General features: G+C 40.0%; 1 protein-coding gene across 3 annotated transcripts in view; it reads left to right on the top strand.

The window, feature by feature from the left end:
- Nucleotides 1-11,682, top strand: part of LOC124622155 (semaphorin-2A-like) — a 1,077,868-nt gene extending 1,066,186 nt beyond the window's left edge. For all 3 annotated transcript variants that reach the window (XM_047147795.1, XM_047147796.1, XM_047147794.1), the window contains 2 exons: nucleotides 2,011-2,257; nucleotides 9,642-11,682. In XM_047147795.1, the coding sequence (XP_047003751.1) occupies nucleotides 2,011-2,257; nucleotides 9,642-9,719 (325 nt within the window). In that variant the 3' untranslated portion in view covers nucleotides 9,720-11,682. The remainder of the gene's footprint in view (nucleotides 1-2,010; nucleotides 2,258-9,641) is intronic.
- The last annotated feature ends 6,282 nt before the right edge of the window (nucleotides 11,683-17,964 follow it).

Raw genomic sequence — 17,964 nt, 5'->3', positions numbered from 1 at the left:
CTAAGTTCTCGGGGACTGATGACCTTAGAAGTTAAGTCCCATAGTGCTCAGAACCATTTCGTTTGGCAGTCGCAGGTGTGAAGGCGTTCGGTGTGCTTGGTGCGCAGTTCGACGATGCTCCACCGTGCGGGCACACCTGGGCGACCAGCACCTTCACGACGAATAAATCTCTCCTCCCGTTCCCATGCTGTCCGACATCGGACCGCTGTCATATCCGAATCCACCATAAATTGGATATTCCACGATTCTACATATCTTTAACATAATGCGGCGCGTCAGCAACCGTATATGTATAGAAAATAAACAATTTTTTCAGCCTTCAGTTGCAAAATAATTTTTACTCGTTTACCTAGGTTTCGATTCCAGTAATGGAATCTTCTTCAGAACCTATAAATTAAACCACATACGGACATATATTACTCACTGAAATGCATCGTCAATCTAATGATTGAATAATGAAAGAAATCGTGATACTTACAAAAAATTAAATTATTTTGAGAGCCAAACACTGGCCATGTCACAGACTAAAAATTAAAACAATAAAGACGCATAATCATAAGATTATGTCTGTCAAGATTAAAACCATTAAGGCGAACGTAGACGGAGCTACGCCGGCCAGAAATAAGGACCACATGTGAGCGGCACGGAAACTAGGCGTCGCGAGCAGGTTCTGAAGAAGATTCCATTACTGGAATCGAAACCTAGGTAAACGAGTAAAAATTACCTTGCAACTGAAGGCTGAAAAAATTGTTTATTTTCTATTCCACGATTCGACCAGCCTGCGAAATGGAAACGAAATGGAAACCCACAATGACGCCACTTTCAAACTGAGTCAGATGCTGATAACACTTACACGAATACGCAGCATCTCGGTTTCATTCATAGTGATCACTCAACATACGAAGCTGTACAACCCCCACGTACACGTTAACAGGCCTGGTAACAACACTAAACGCGAACAACAGTAGTCACTCTCATGGTCGTTCTACCTGTCACAGATCATTGTAACCGTAATCATTCACATGCTTGCCTGTGATGTGTACGTGGACTAAGTTAGACTGACATATGACAATGTCTTCTGCTGGCCCCACTTTTGTCGGGCAGTGCATAAAGCAGTGAAAGTACCAATACCCATTTTACAACAGGTGTCACAGAGATTCTGGACATTAGAAACAAACTGTGGAAGCCGATCCCTCACAGCAGACAGATGAAATAAAGTCTAATGAACTTATGTATGGAAATACATGGTTACCTTGTAGTTCCTTTTATGTTATGTAGCACCCAGTGGTTGAGACCTTTCCGTTCACTGACAAAGGGCTGTGCTGTTCTCCATGACGGCAGCGGTATGCATTTGAGTTCGTTACTTTCAGGAGTCACAAAAATGGTTCAAATGGCTCTGAGCACTATGGGACTCAACTGCTGTGGTCATAAGTCCCCTAGAACTTAGAACTACTTAAACCTAACTAACCTAAGGACAGCACACAACACCCAGACATCACGAGGCAGAGAAAATCCCTGACCCCGCCGGGAATCGAACCCGGGAACCCGGGCGTGGGAAGCGAGAACGCTACCGCACCACCACGAGATGCGGGCTCAGGAGTCACAGTACTTCCCCACCTCTGGAGAGATGATCAGTCCAAGATGCCTCCTCTTTTTGGAAGAAGTGTGTAGGAACACGAAAGGTCGTGTGGTGGCTATATGATAGTGACCCACCCCTCACTTCGCCAAGAGTCTATAGCGTGTAACGAACTGGAGCCTACATTGTACGGATAAAGTGTTATTTATTATGGAAATCATGAATTTCTCAATACGTGTTCATTAAATTTCATGTGTTGTTTATTCTCCCAGGAATCGTTTCTCATAATTAGCTCCGATTGTTGAAAATCTGCTTGTAAGTCCTGACTTCGATGAGACATTCTCCACCAGTGAGCCTTCCTCCACTTTTAGAGGGAGAGTTGGAGGGAACACCAGTAATTGCCCCCGTGTAACTGTCGTGTTCTTGCTGTACAGTAAGCCCGAGAAGTACATCGAGACGTCGGAGCACGGCCTGGTGATCATCGCGGTGACGGAGGCGGACGCGGGCCGCTACGACTGCTGGCTGGGCGGGGCGCTGCTCTGCTCCTACAACGTCACCGTCGACACCCACCGCTGCTCGCCCCCCGGAAAGTCGCACGACTACCAGAAGATCTACTCCGACTGGTGCCACGAGTTCGAGAAGTACAAGACCGCCATGAAGTCCTGGGAGCGCAAGCAGGCGGTGAGCATTTACTGTATCTTCGACGATAAGGGTCAGACTGTGCTGTGTTAACAACGGCATAGGCGTTAAAATTGACTGTGATCTAGGTGTTACAAATTAGTATAAAGCCAACCAGATCACCGAAGCGAACACAGATATAAGAGACGCTCAAATGAAAACGAAACAGATGAAAAAAAAGTAAGTGAATCTGTTGTTGTCGAGGTCTTCAGTCCAGAGACTGGTTTGATGCAGCTCTCCATGCTACTCTATCCTATGCAAGCTTCTTCATCTCCCAGTACCTACTGCAACCTACATCCTTCTGAATCTGTTTACTGTATTCATCTCTTGGTCTCCCTCTACGATTTTTACCCTCCACGCTGCCCTCCAGTACTAAATTGGTGAGCCTTTAATGCCTCAGAACATGTCCTACCAATCGATCCCTTCCTCTAGTCAAGTTGTGCCACAAACTCCTCTTCTCCCCAATTCTATTCAATACCTCCTCATTAGTTAATCTAATCTTCAGCATTCTTCTGTAGCACCACATTTCAAAAGCTTCTACTCTCTTCTTCTCCAAACTAGTAATCGTCCATGTTTCACTTCCATGCATGGCTACACTCCATACAGTTACTTTCAGAAACGACTTCCTGACATTTTAATTTATACTCGATGTTAACAAATTTCTCTTCTTCAGAAACACTTTCCTTGCCATTGCCAGTCTACATTTTATATCCTCTCTACTTCGACCATCATCAGTTATTTTGCTCCCCAAATAACAAAACTCCTTTACTACTTTCAGTGTTTCATTTCCTAATCTAATTCCCTCAGCATCACCCGAGTTAATTCTACTACATTCCATTATCCTCGTTCTGCTTTTGTTGATGTTCATCTTATATCCTCCTTTCAAGACACTGCCCATTCCGTTCAACTGCTCTTCTAGGTCCTTTGCTGTCTCTGACAGAATTACAATGTCATCGGTGAACCTCAAAGTTTTTATTTCTTCTCAATGGATTTTAATACCTACTCCGATTTTTTCTTTTGTTTCCTTTACTGCTTCATCAATATACCGATTGAATAACATCGGGGACAGGCTACAATCCTGTCTCACTCCCTTCCCAACCACTGCTTGCCTTTCATGCCCCTCGACTTTTATAACTGCCATATGGTTTCTGTACAAATAGTAAATAGCCTTTCGCTCCCTGTATTTTACCCCTGCCACCTTCAGAATATGAAAGAGAGTATTTCACTCAACATTATCAAAAGCTTTCTCTAAGCCTACATATGCTAGAAACGTAGGTTTGCCTTTCCTTCATCTATTTTCTAAGGTAAGTTGTAGGGTCAGTATTGCCTCACGTGTTCCAACACTTCTACGGAATCTAAACTGATCTTCTCCGAGGTCGGCTTCTACCAGTTTTTCCTTTCGTCTGCAAAGAATTCGTGTTAGTATTTTGCAGCCGTGGCTTATTAAACTGACCGGTAATTTTCACATCTGTCAACACCTGCTTTCTTTGGGATTGGAATTATTATATTCTTCTTGAAGTCTGAGGGTATTTCACCTGTCTCATACATCTTACTCAGCGGATGGTAGAGTTTCGTCAGAGCTGGCTCTCCCAAGACTGTCAGTAGTTCTAATGGAATGTTGTCTACACCCGGGGTCTTGTTTCGACTCAGGTCTTTCAGTGCTCTGTCGAACTCTTCACACAGTATCATATCTCCTATTTCATCTTTATCTACATTCTCTTCCATTTCTATAACATTGTCCTCAAGAACATCGCCCTTGTATAGACCCCCTATATCCTACTTCCACCTTTCTGCTTTCCCTTCTTTGCTTAGAACTGGGTTTCCATTTGAGCTCTTGATATTCATACAGGTCCTTCTCTTTTCTCCAAAGGCCTCTTTAATTTTCCTGTAGGCAATATCTATCTTACCCCTAGTGATATGCGCCTCTACATCCTTACATTTGTCCTCTAGCCATCCCTGCTTAGCCATTTTGCACTTCCTGTCGACCTCATTTTTGAGACGTTTTTTATTCCTTTCTACCTGCTTCATTTACTGCATTTTTGTATTTTCTCCTTTCATCAATTAAATTCAATGTCTCTTCTGTTACCCAAGGATTTCTATTAGCCCTCGTCTTTTTACCTACTTGATCCTCTGCTACCTTCTCTATTTCGTTTCTCAAAGCTACCCATTCTTCTTCTATTGTATTTCTTTCCCCCATTCTTGTTAATCATTCCCTAATGCTCTCCCTGAAGCTCTCTACAACCTCTGGTTCTTTCAGTTTATCCAGGTCCCACCTCCTCAATTTCCCACCTTTTTGTAGTTTCTTCAGTTTTAATCTACAGTTCATAACCAACAGATTGTGGTCAGAGTCCACATCTGCCCCTGCAAATGTCTTACAATTTAAAACCTGGTTCCTAAATCTCTGTCTTACCATTATATAATCTATCTGATACCTTCAGTATCTCCAGGCTTCTTCCATGTATACAACCTTCTTTCATGATTCTTGAACCAAGCGTTAGCTATGATTAAGTTATGCTCTGTGCAAAATTCTACCAGGCGGGTTCCTCTTTCATTCCTTACTCCCATTCCATATTCACCTACTACGTTTCCTTCTCTTTCTTTTTGTGCTATCAAGTTCCAGTCACCCATGACTATTAAATTTTCGTCTCCCTTCACTATCTGAATAATTTATTTTGTCTCATCATACATTTCAAGCAACTCTATTGTTTCAAAATTAATCGGTACAACTGTCAATACATTTATCTCACAGTGAGATCAGAAGGTCAATCACTTCACGGAAAACGTTTGTGGTTGCTTACAGGACCCTGACTGTACAGAGGTGTGCACCCCATCATCAGAAGCATATGGACACCCACGAATGTATTTCTTCAGGGCTCCAAAAATATGGTAAAAGCAGTGGGAGAGATTGGAACTGTGTGAACGATGTTCGAAAGTTTCACAGCGAAACTTTTGCAGCGTAGCCGAAACAAACTTGACACTGTGTGAGCCGGCGTCCTCATAGTTCTAATCTCTCCCCACGTGATTCTCATATTTTCGAAGCCTTGAAGAAAGACACTCGTGATCTTCGTTTTGCTTCGGACGAATAGGTGCACGCGTGTGTTCAGTCACTGTTCACTGGGCAACCGCAAACGTTTTCCAAGAAAACGTTGACCGTCTTGTCTCACGCCGCGATACAAGTGTAATAGTTTTAAAATAACAAACGGTTGACGTACTTTTTTCCCATCTGCTCCGTTTTAGTTTCAGTGCCTCTTATATATCTGAACAGTCAGAGAAGCAGTCAAAATCTAACTTCTGTCTGCTAAAATGAGACAGTAAAAAAAAAAGAAAGAAAGAAAGAAAGAAAAGAACAGACACAAATTATGGTCGCCACTCTAAAAGTCAAATGGGGTATTGCAGGAAATTAATGGATCGTAACAGGAAGTTTGTCTCACGTTCCCAGCATTTTACAAAATGTTCAAATGTGTGTGAAATCTTATGGGATCTAACTGCTAAGGTCATCAGTCCCTAAGCTTACACACTACTTAAACTAAATTATCCTAAGGACAAACACACACACCCATGCCCGAGGGAGGACTTGAACCTCCGCCGGGACCAGCCAGCATTTTACATTTACAGATTTACCATAGTTTGCAACCTCTCTGGCACATTTTTTTTTCAAATGTGTGAAAGAAATTAATTGTTCCTCTAACAGGAGTAACTCAACACTTCACCATTCCTGTGTACCTTTAAATGTGAATTCCACTCATGAAGGAATGGTGATTTAGAAGTAATTCCATTGTAGACTGAAATGAAGGTTTTCGCAGGGATCGAATGCAGGGTAGAGCCACGGGTCGTAACACATCTGAAATGTTACGTCCACTGTTCAAAGTCCCGTCAATGCGAACAAGAGGTGACCGAGACGTGTAACCAATGGTACCCCCTACCATCACGCCGGGTGATACGCCAGTATAGAGATGACGAATACACGCTTCTAATGTGCGTCCACTGATTTGTCGCCAAACACGGATGCGATCATCACGATGCTGTAAACAAAACCTGGATTCATGCGAAAAAATGACGTTTTGCCATTCGTTCACCCAGGTTCGTCGTTGAGTACATCATCGCAGGCGCTCCTGTCTGTGATACAGCGTCAAGAGTAACCGCAGCCATGGTCTTCGTGCTGATAGTACATGCTGCTGCAAACGTCGTCGAACTGTTCGTGCAGATGGTTGTTGTGTTGCAAACGTCCCCATTTGTTGACTCAGGGATCGAGACGTGTCTGCACGATCCGTTACAGCCGTGCGCATGAGACGCCTGTCATCTCGAACGTTAGTGATACGAGGCCGTTGGGATCCAGCACGGCGTTCCGTATTACCCTCCTGAACCCACCGATTCCATATTCTGCTATCAGTCATTGGATCTGGACCAACGCGAGCAGTAATGTTGCGATACGATAAACCGCAATCGCGATAGGCTACAATCCGACCATTATCAGAGTCGGAAACGTGATGGTACGCATTTCTCCTCCTTACACGAGGCATCACAACAACGTTTCACCAGGCAACACCGGTCAACTGCTGTATGTGTATGAGAAATCGATTGGAAACTTTCCTCATGTCAGCACGCTGTAGGTGTCGCCACCGCCGCCAACCTTGTGTGAATGCTCTGAAAAGTTAATCATTTACATGTCACAGCATCTTCTTCCTATCGGTTAAATTTCGCGTCTGTACAACGTCATCTTCGTGGTGTAGCAATTTTAATGGCCAGTAGTGTAAAAAACCATGACATCTGTGGACCACGCGAGCATTATTGCGGACCACGTCATCCCTTCATGCTTGATGTCTTCCATGCTGCGATGGCATGTTCTATCAGGATAACTGTCCTTGTCAGAAGCCCAGAATAGAGCTACACTTGTTTCAGAAACAAGACAATGAACCCATATCGAGGCGTTGACATCAGATTTGCTTGCTCTGGGCCTGATCGAACACATCTGACGCTATCAGGTGCCAGCTCTGTACCCACAATGCACCGGCCCGTAATTTTACGGGAATTACGTGACCTGTGCTTAGACATCTGTTGTCAAATATCTGTAGGCATATCGCATGAATGCCACAAAGAACCGCTAATTGCCTGAGCTCTGTGTGGACCAACATGCTACTAAGCGGATATTCACAATGATTTGGCTTATCAGTATGTTTCTGTAGCTTCTTAGGTCGTCTATATACACGCCTGCCATTTGAGTGTGTTTTACATGTTTTTGTTCGGGTGGGATTGTGACTCTCAGCACGTGTCCCTACTGGCGAAGCCGCCTTTCCTCGTTTATCTCTACAGTGGGATGTGTACCAGATATCTGCCAGATACTGCCACTGTTGGCACAGTCACTAGGCAAGCACTGCAATGATGTGAAGGCTCATGCACATGGACATGTTTTTAAATTTGAACTGCTGTTGCTACCAGTCACTTCAGCACAGAGGTAGTGAGTGAGCGTTCATCTTGAATATCGTATCCTACATGTACATTGTCGTTTGTTTGTCACAGAACAGCATGGTGAGCTGTCGTCATTGCAGCCATGGTTTTCGATTCTAGTTCGTTGATCTCTACTGATGCGACAACGCTTTACAAATGGGACATAAGGTATTTTAAGGCTTCTATATCCATCAGAACAGGTTTCTATCGGAACGTTTCTTAAGTAGTCGTTTTTCCCAAAGAGACTTTTTGTGATATACCATCACCGCCCAAATTGACTTAGGTGTTCATACTACTCCTCGAATAGTTGCTGTGTACTATCTCTTGTGACAGTAACAACCATGACATATCAGACTTGAGCGAGATAGAGATGTGTTCTGTTGCAGTTCTCGTGTGATGGTGTCAGCGCCAAAAATGATCAACTACGCTGTCCCTTGATAATTTCAGCTGTCATTGGAAACATGCTCGATATTTAACTGCAGTCAGTGAATGCAATTTTTTTTATATCCCTGTGCAGATTGTTTCTCATGTTGAGGAGCTGATGTGATGCTGCCAGAGATAGAGCAACCAGACTACAATGTAGTCAAAGGCTTTCTCCATATCTAGGAATTCAGCGTGTGATAGTGTGCTGCTCCTTCGATATTTTCAACGAGTTGACAAGCATTCAAGATGGCATTAGTTGTAAAATTTTTTTATGAAACCGCAACGGTTTTCAGGAGAGCTGGATGATGGTATGCCTATTCTCTGCCAAGATGTTTTTCAATTACGACTACGTTTTGTGAGGAACAGAACTGGAAGGTAGGTGGTACATTCGGCTGCTTCAACATAGTGCTTCGAGAAGGTGATGGTTACGTATGCAGCTGTTAACTATGTACATTCATGAAAATGCTTACATTACCAAAGAACTTAATAGGTCAAGCTATCACTTCGCTGTGCAATTTCTTCAGTGTTAAAAGACTGAAGGCATGGCTTCCAGAAGAAGAGACTTCAATTCATTGATGTTATTGGCTGCTCTCTTTGTTGCAGCACTGATGGCAGACTGATTTATTTGCTATGCGACTTTTGATATTTCCAGGTTAGAAAATTTATTACTGAAAATATCATTAGAATATTTTCTATCACCAAACCGCATCTTGGTGATAGCAGTCAGAAAGAGTGTAAGCTTTGTCTCTCTCTTTCTCCCACTATGTTCGCACCCCAACCTTTCCTAAAAGAGAAATCTCACTTCTTCGTTACATCACTTTTCGCCCTCTCTCACTTCCCGTCACAGGCATTCATATGAAAGATAAATATGGACATACAATGAAAACGTAATTTAGCGTTGGTTTGTAGATGAACGGGTCGTATAAAAATAAGTTAACTGCATCTTCAGTACAACCTGTCTGGTTATAATGTGTATCTTGTTAGGCTATATGATATCCAAAAGTGCACCAAAGTTGCGCTATTGATCCCCATCCCGGCGGAGGTTCGAGTCCTCCCTCGGCCCTGGGTGTGTGTGTTTGTCCTTAGGATAATTTAGGTTAAATAGTGTGTAAGTTTAGGAACTGATGATCTTAGCAGTTACGTCCCATAAGATTTCACGCACATTTGAACATTTGATCCCCACAGGCAGAAATATGGTAAACAAGCATCTGGCCAAATGAAGAAGATATCAATTTTCTGTTAAACTTCCCAGTAATGGCGCCTACCGTTATTAGGTTAGCACAATAGATGTCAGTGAATGAAGTTTAGCACTCATCAACCCACCTGTTGGTTTAAAATATAACCGAAGATGAAACTCGCCTTAAGGGACACAAGCAATCATAGTTCCTACAGAGAATCAGCGTATGAAACATTAGACTACTATTCAGATACCTTCACAAATGATATTGTTGTAGATAATCCATAGCGCTAATCCCGTGTTCCGTATGATATATGAGTAATAAGAATACTTGTTTTGCAGCAATGCCTGGCGCGACAGAATGAAAGCAACCAAAACGCACATCCAAACGAGATCTATCACGGTTCACTGATAAGGTAACGTGGCAACGCTAAGTGAGGCACATGGCTGGAGAACGGGGCTCCCATCTGCTCAGCGAGCGCCTCATTCTTGGCTGCCTCAGAAGCGTGGTTCGATGGCCCCGGAGACCGTGCACAGTATTCACGCGAACTCGCAGCTCTTCCTAAACTGACGGCTGTTGGTGGCAAGATGGACCAGCGGCTGCAAGTGCTCTGAGCTGTGAACATTGTACGCTCAAATGGTGTTTGTTTGCTGATATGTCAGTACATTGACTGATGGGTAACTTACTGTGGTAGGTAGCACTTGGGACCTGGACACAAACTGATTTAGGTTTTCTAGAAAATGATTTATGAGTAGGGACAATAACAGTGTTTCCTAATGTGTATCTTGTTGGGGAACATAACATCCAGAAGTTTATCGTCGATGAACGTTACTTATCTCTTAGCCCCTGTAAAAAGTTCCCCAAAGTAAGGTCTTGTGGGATGTTACTTTTCCAGCATGTCTGCTAACAACATCCACTGTATAACAGCTGGTGTTTGTGTTGAAGAAAGTAGAATTTATTTGTGCTGTGAATGTAACACACTGTAGACATAGCAGTTGCAAGAGTAATAAATTACTGTTGCTGTCTGACAAGAAGCAGACATCTGACTTACAGTGGCAAAAAATGATGTATGTCCCTTTAATGATGCTAACTGACAATGTCAAACTGAAAAAAATTGTTTTGTTCAGATCACAGGTAAATAGATTGAACTTCCCATGTTAACATTGCTTTTACTTAATTTTTGAACTTCGTTTAGGAAATGAAAAGTTATTGTAATTTCTTTGGGGAAAACTGGTTCTTCTTTATAGTCTTAGATGAGGTCTGTGTCCACTTAACCACAGTGCTACCCACAAAAGACTATTTCGAAGTTTGACATTTGAATGAATGACTGTTTGTATATAAATGGTGCAGTGCTAAAAATGAACTGTGTCTGTTTGGTGTTCCTGAATATTTGTGAATGTATTTGATGAACTCCCCCACCCATAAAGATATTTAATGGATCTGTGATATTTTTCTATCATCCTTCATTGTTTTAAAAAGGAAGAAAGAGGAATAAATATTTCAGTGAATGTAGATTAAGACAAGTATAAAATTTGTATGAATGTGACAGAGAATCCATGGTTTACAATCTAAGAAACAATATTCTGCTAAATGCTTACCTCAAATAACTTCCCTGCTGTTCAGCATTTTTCCACATCATAACTAATTTAAAAGCTGGAATTATGCTGCAAAAGATAATACCTGTCACCTGCATTAATGTTTACTGTCTGTCTCAGACTGGTTCTTGAAACATACTGAGTGGATTATAAGCCACAAAAAGTGGTGCTACAGATGTAATCTTGGCTTCAGAAGTCATTGGAGGACCTGCAAACTGTTTTCACTCTGTGCATGTGAAATATTAAGAGAAAATCCCAAGTAACTACACTAATAATTATCTTTTATGCAATGAAAGTAATGCATAATTCTGACTACTATGAGGCATATCTGTTATGTAGTATACTCAAAATTTTAAAACTCAGCAGTAACAGGATATATATGTCATTAGCAATAAGAGATGAAGATATATTGTTGTTAAATATATTCTTAAGCTCTATGGATAAAACATCAGCTATTTGTCTTCCGGAAATTGAAATAAGCTACAATTTGTCCATATTTTCCATTTATTTTGCTTTATTATGAAGTGAGAACAATAGAACCAGTCTTCATGAGTTGCCTCACGAATTTGGTTTTATTTTATTTGTGGTTGATTGTCACAGGAAAATGATAAATTATTAACTGCTTTGTTAATTGTGAACTATGTTTACTAGTTTACTAAGAATTGTCCTAGCTGTGGAGATATTTACAGATGTTGCATGATGCAAAAATTGTCTTTTCTTTTCAACATTGTGCCAGTAATTCGCCTTCATTTGTAAAAAGTTTGAAAATGTAATAAAATGTAAGCTGTGTCCATTCTCAAACATTTCCAGTTTTATTCAGGTAGGTACAACAAATATTCTATGCATAAATCAGGAAGCATTCTACTGCTTTCTAAAGCTGTGTTAAAGTCCATTCACAGTTTGTTGACCATCATAGTAACAGCAGACTCTTAACATTTTCAGAGTACAAAAACTTTAATGCATTTGCAATCCGAAACATTTCAGGCCTCCAGTTACACTGAAATTCTTGGTAAGTAAAATCCTGTAGTGAATAGTTTTAAATGCTGTCAAATCTAGGACTTTTTGTGAAAATTGAAGCATATGAAACTCTATGAGTTTTGAAGTATGAAATTCATTCAGATGTTATGTGACAGTCATATGTAACAACGAAGTTTGACATTCACTTTTTCCATATGATCAGGCTACAAAGAAATTTTTCAATGTTTCTGTACAGTCTTCCTGTTATTTATTTTTTAATACATTCAAATTTCTGTAAATACTACACAGTACTACACTAACATTTCTCTTATGATTCAGTTCTGGGCATGTCTGCATTATGTTAGTATGAATTGCACATCTGTGTTGTATTCCTTTATTCATACAAAAATGCAGATATCAGCTGAGTACATATTATACACCTAACAAAGTATAAATGATTGTCTAGATCCAGGCTGAGAATGTACATGAAGTGATAAAAGTGTGGATAAATACTGTATACAAGTCCAGAAGAAATCATGCTCTTATAATTGAGGAAGGAGAGGAATAATTGCAAATTCTTTTGTGGTTGTTGTTGTTGTCTTCAGCCTGAAGATCAATCTGCCCGTACTAATTATCTTCTGGAAACCTCTTTATCTCTGCGTAGTTATAGCAACTGACAGCTGCTTGAATATTTTTAGGGTAACCAAGCCTTGATCTCCCATCACTACTTTTATTATCCATATTTCCCTCCACAACTAAATTAACTATTCATTTATTCCATAAATTAACTATTCATTTATCCTAGATGATGTGTCCTAACAGCAAATCCTTTATGTAGTCAAGTTGTATCAAGAATTTCCTTTATTCCTAATTCAATTCGGTCATCATTTCACTTATCTAATCTATCTGTCTAGTCTTCAGTATTCTTTTGCACCCCAACATTTCAATAACTTTTATTCTTTTCTTGTTGGTACTGTTAGTCACGTATGTTTCAATTTTGTATTTTTCTAAAATACAGAGAAATACTGTTAGTAACGATTTTGCAATTTAGACTTTACTATTTATTCTTCTGCAAGAAAAAATGCTGAACTTCCAATAAGTTGCCTAAATTTCTTTGCTAGTATAGATTTCAAAATCCTTAAATGTGTTATGTTAAAATATGCCTCTTGTTGAGCAAAGGTTTTCTTGATATTATCTCTGCTTCCTCCATTGTTAGTCTGCATTCTACACTTCCTCAAAATATAGCAGAAACCCCAAATAGGAAGCCACATCTCATTCCCTAATCTAATTCCTCCATCATCCAATTTAATTTGACAACATTGCATTACTCTTGTTTTAGTATTTCGATGTTCATCTTCTAACCCCTTTTTAGTGCATGATCCACTCCATTAAGCTAATCTTGCAAGTCCTTGCCCATCTATGACTGAATTAGTGTTACTGGCAAACTGCAGAACTTTTATTGGTGCTTCCTGAACATTTATTTTCTTTCCAAATTCCCTTCAGTCTGCTTTACTAATTACTCATTATACAACTGAGTACTTTGGAAGACAGTATACAACTGTATCTCATTGATGTCACAATTCCTGCCTATCTATCATGTCCATTGAAACTTTTAATTGCAACTAGTTTCTGTACAGATTGTAGATTACTTTTGCTCCCTGCATTTTACAAATGATATGTTCAGCATTTCGAAGAATGTACACCTGGCATCACTATCAAAAACTTTTTCTGAATCTACAGATGTTATAAGTTTTGATTGGCATTTAATTGATCGAGCTTCTAAGATATGTCATACTGTTACTGTTGCATTTTGCAGTCCTACATTTCTTAGGAGCCTAAATTGATATTCCCTGTGGATGCCTTTTACCAGTATTTCTTTCCTTCAGTAAATATAACATTATGATATCAATATTTTCAAGACTATGAATTATAGATTTCCGATGCCAACTTTTGTGTCTTCAACAGTGGTAGTGAAGTGTTTTGAATCTCAAATGTGGTCTCCAAACAATTAAGGTTAAATAAAGCAAAAATTTCAGATATGAGGTTGCTTTCTTGGACTGTAGAACATGCCTCAAGATAACTGTTCTTACTGTTGTATTAGCTAGAGAAGTGAACAGAGCTACTAATATCAGACAATTTCTATCAGTATTAATCTGTTTTGTGAAACTAACAAAACAAGGGTGACTGAGACAAATGGCAGGACTATATCTTAAAAAATATGTAACTTAGTTATTAGTGCTTAGTGCAGGTTGCAAGGGCACAATAGGGATGCAATATTAAACCTGATGAGAGTGTGATATTCTCCATAAGTAAATGCATTTGCAGTATCTTTCATACAGCTCTCCTTAATTGATTTTATATATATATATATATATATATATATATATATATATATATATATATATAGCTTTTATTAAAAAGCATAAAATTCATAGGGTTCCATTAGTTTTGTTACGTGTGGGTCCACAACCTCATTGTAATTTCTGAATGTTAAAACCATTTAAATGTCTGTCTTCATTAAAGAGGTAAAATTTACTGCATCATATATGACATTTTATCACTGGCCATTTGTGGCCTGCGGTCATTTTCAAATGCAGTGTGTCAATGAAGTGTGTGCCATATTTGAAAACAGTTTATTGGTGTGTGGAAACAGAGAGATTTGTTCCCTAACTCTCACCACAACACATACTCGTAGAAAATTGGCTAATATAGTCACATGCTGAATAGAGGATCACATTTTGTTACATATCAAATAGCTGAGCCACTGTTGACAAACAGCTATGTTCTTGCTTGATGGATTTTACAGCATTTATAATTTCTTTCACATCCAAGACATAAATTCTGCCTTAGATATAATTGCACAGTAAAGCCAGTAGTGGAAGCATTCCCTTGTCAGAGTTCAGAGAAAAACCCATGACTAAAAGATGTGATTACATTATTTAAAAAGTAATTGCTCATAAACAGCTGTTCACAAGAGTAGGGCTGATGATTAGCAAGGTGTGTTCTAGGCAGTAGGAAATGCAGTCTGGACTGGTTATGTGTCAGGCTAGATGGAAGATACGTTCGTTGTTGACTGAGAAGCATCAGCATTATTTTTGTCATTTCATGAATATCTGTCACCCGATCCATAACCTTGTAATACTAAATACACAAGACAAGGGGGTGGAGGGGGGGGGAGCAGAGTAAACACGTGGAAGATGTATGGCGACATGCTTGAGCTGTACGGCGAATACTCAAGCTGCTCCCACTTAATCTTCGCCGTTACACTTTGTGTGACGTTGGAGAAGAGTGGACGCAAGTTGCCTTGGAGCGCAATCACTCCCTCCGTGACCAGGCTAGGCCATTTGCTCATGTCTATGAAATGTCCACACCAAACGCCACTGTTAATTATTTGTCTGTGCACATGGAATTCGATGAGTATCGGATCTCGGACGTCGAAAAAGTAGGTGAACATCACCTTGCCTCCTGTCCACCCCGATAGCTGAGTGGTCAGCGTGACGAATTGCCATCCTACTGGCCCGGGTTCGATTCACGACTGTTTCGGGGATGTTCTCCGCTCAGGGACTGGGTGTTGTGTTGTCTTCATCATCATTTCATTCCCATCCAGCGTACAGGTCGCCCAATGTGGCGTCGAATGTTATAAGACCTGCACCAAGGCGGCCGGACCTGCCCCGTAAGGGGCCTCCCGGCAAATGACGCCAAACGCTCATTTCTATTTTACCTTGTCTTCTGAGTACAGTACTCTGAATTTTTTTTAGGGGAAGATGATGAAGAGACCGGCTTATTGCATCATAAAAACCTTAAAATATGCATGAAAAATGATTAAAAATGCATTAAAAGTGTCGAAATATGTAAGATCAAATAATAAAAAAACATGGTAGTTACTGCGTGCATTGTACCTTAGAATCGAACCTGTGCATATCAGTTACGAGGAAGAGAGCCGGCCACGTGAAAAATCGGAACATTTAGTACGCTGATATTATTTTCTGAATACGTTCTGGTAGGGGTTAGGAAGGGGGGCTATCTGGGATTATTTTGTAAAAATTTTCAAAATGGGTACGCATATAGTGTCAAGAATTGTTCCTTCTTTTCTGTTATTGTCGGTAACAGGTGGATGCAATGCAAGTGAGTAGCAGCGAAACAATCGATATGTACAGAACCAACTTCGAGATATAGCGCACGCTCAAAAACTCCGTAATATTGTATTTAAAATTAAAAAACAACATACAATCATGATTTTTTTTGAGCAGCTTTAAGTTTTAATTAAGCCTAAGCATGTTTTACAATTTGTTTTACATTTTTTCTGCTATTGCAAATACAAATAACCAAATACTTTTTCAAATAGTGGGTAGTAAGATCGTGTCTTCGATTACTCCAAACATTTTGATACGCAGAAAAGCACCTTTTTACGTCAACTGAGGTAACTGGACATTATTTGAATTTAGGTGCTATATTGTTACTTATTGTTTCTGGTAAAAGTTCACCTGTCCCATTAATAAAACTATCGATTTGGCACAAGGGTTCAAAGCCTAGGCTATTGTTTTAAAAACTTTTCTTTAAGTTTTCTTGGGAATACTTCCAGCAATGAGGAATACAATAGAATAATTTTATTCATTAATGAATGTATTCATTCGACGCCAAACTTTGACTTTCAAGCTTTTTAATACTTGTAGGTATATGGGACAAATGGATGCTAATGACAGCAATGTCTTTTTTAATAACGGAATCATTAAAAGCTTCCTGGCACTGGCAAACTGACAAAGCCTCTGCACTACCAATTGCGTTTACTATCCCTCCAATGGCCTCGAAATGTTTATTGTAAAACAACACAGCTTCGACCCAAGTACTCCAACGAGTTACTACTAGTTCGGGAAGTACAGGCACATTTGGTAGTTTTTCTTTGTAGGTCTTGATGCGAGTAGGAGCTTTTAAAACACTTCATTTGCGGATGAAATCAGTTTATTTACATTCACAAACGTGGAACGTAGTTCTTCAGCAAGGCGATTTACTCCAGGAGCAAAGCACGTGACATGAATCAAATTAGGACAAAATACTCGGAAGGCTTTCTCTGCTTCGATCACATAGGGAGTAGCATCTGAAATAAGCAAAAACATCCTTTCATCTGCAAAAGATTCTTGAAATATTTTTCTAATACCTTGATTCACAAATCTGGCGATCGTCGAATGACTTACTTTTTCAAATTCTTTGCAGTACGCTAAATAGGAAGAAGAAGGCTCTTCTTCTAAGGCACCAACAATTAAATTTGCAATGTAACGGCCACAAGTGTCTGCTGTTTCGTCAACTAAAATCCAGATAATGCTGTCCTTGAGCTCACTTCATATTTCTTCTAGAACATTTACGTAAATTGTCGGCATGCAATTTTTACGCAATGTTGGCTTATCTGGTATATGTTGATTTAAGCAATATTTGCGCAGGAAGCTTTTGAGGATACGGTTTGTAAGTTTGTCAAAAGGAATATTGCTTGCAATGAATGCTCGACATAGATCCATGTTAAACCGACTATTTTGGTCACCTTTGGACAAATCCCTGATACTGCAACTTGCTGTTGTCAGAAGTTGTTTCTGCGGTCTTTTCTCCTGCATACCTGGGTTATGAAGACTTGTCTTGACATGCTGGTGTATTTGAAACTTTTTTTGCACGAAATGTTTTTCTCGCAAACTCGACAATATAAAGCAATTACATCCTGTGTAATGGTTCCAGGATGGTCAGCTGTCCACGAAACGAAATTTCTTTTTTCGGGCGGCATAGCGCACCATACGTTACACACTACACGGCGTAAACACATTCAATTGTGTACAAGTAAACAGAAAGCTAAACTGAAACAATGGACGTGCGATTAAAAGCTTACGTAGTTTAATTTAATTGTTGCTTACGCTCACGGTATGACGGTCGAGAGGATTAACTGGGGCCGCGGGCGCAGGACATTGACTCTGCCTGTTTCTCTTCTGTAATGATTTCGCTAGGCAGTAGCCTCTCCGTTAGCGATTGCAAGAAGTTCTAGGTCGTAGTCAGCCTGTGAGACATCAAAACTAGATCGAGCAAGAGACCACCTATCCAAATTTTCAAAATATTGTAAACATAGAGCGAAAAT

The sequence above is a fragment of the Schistocerca americana genome, chromosome 7, assembly GCF_021461395.2.
Source record: "Schistocerca americana isolate TAMUIC-IGC-003095 chromosome 7, iqSchAmer2.1, whole genome shotgun sequence".
Taxonomy (NCBI): domain Eukaryota; kingdom Metazoa; phylum Arthropoda; class Insecta; order Orthoptera; family Acrididae; genus Schistocerca; species Schistocerca americana.
This window is presented reverse-complemented; position numbering and strand designations above follow the sequence as displayed.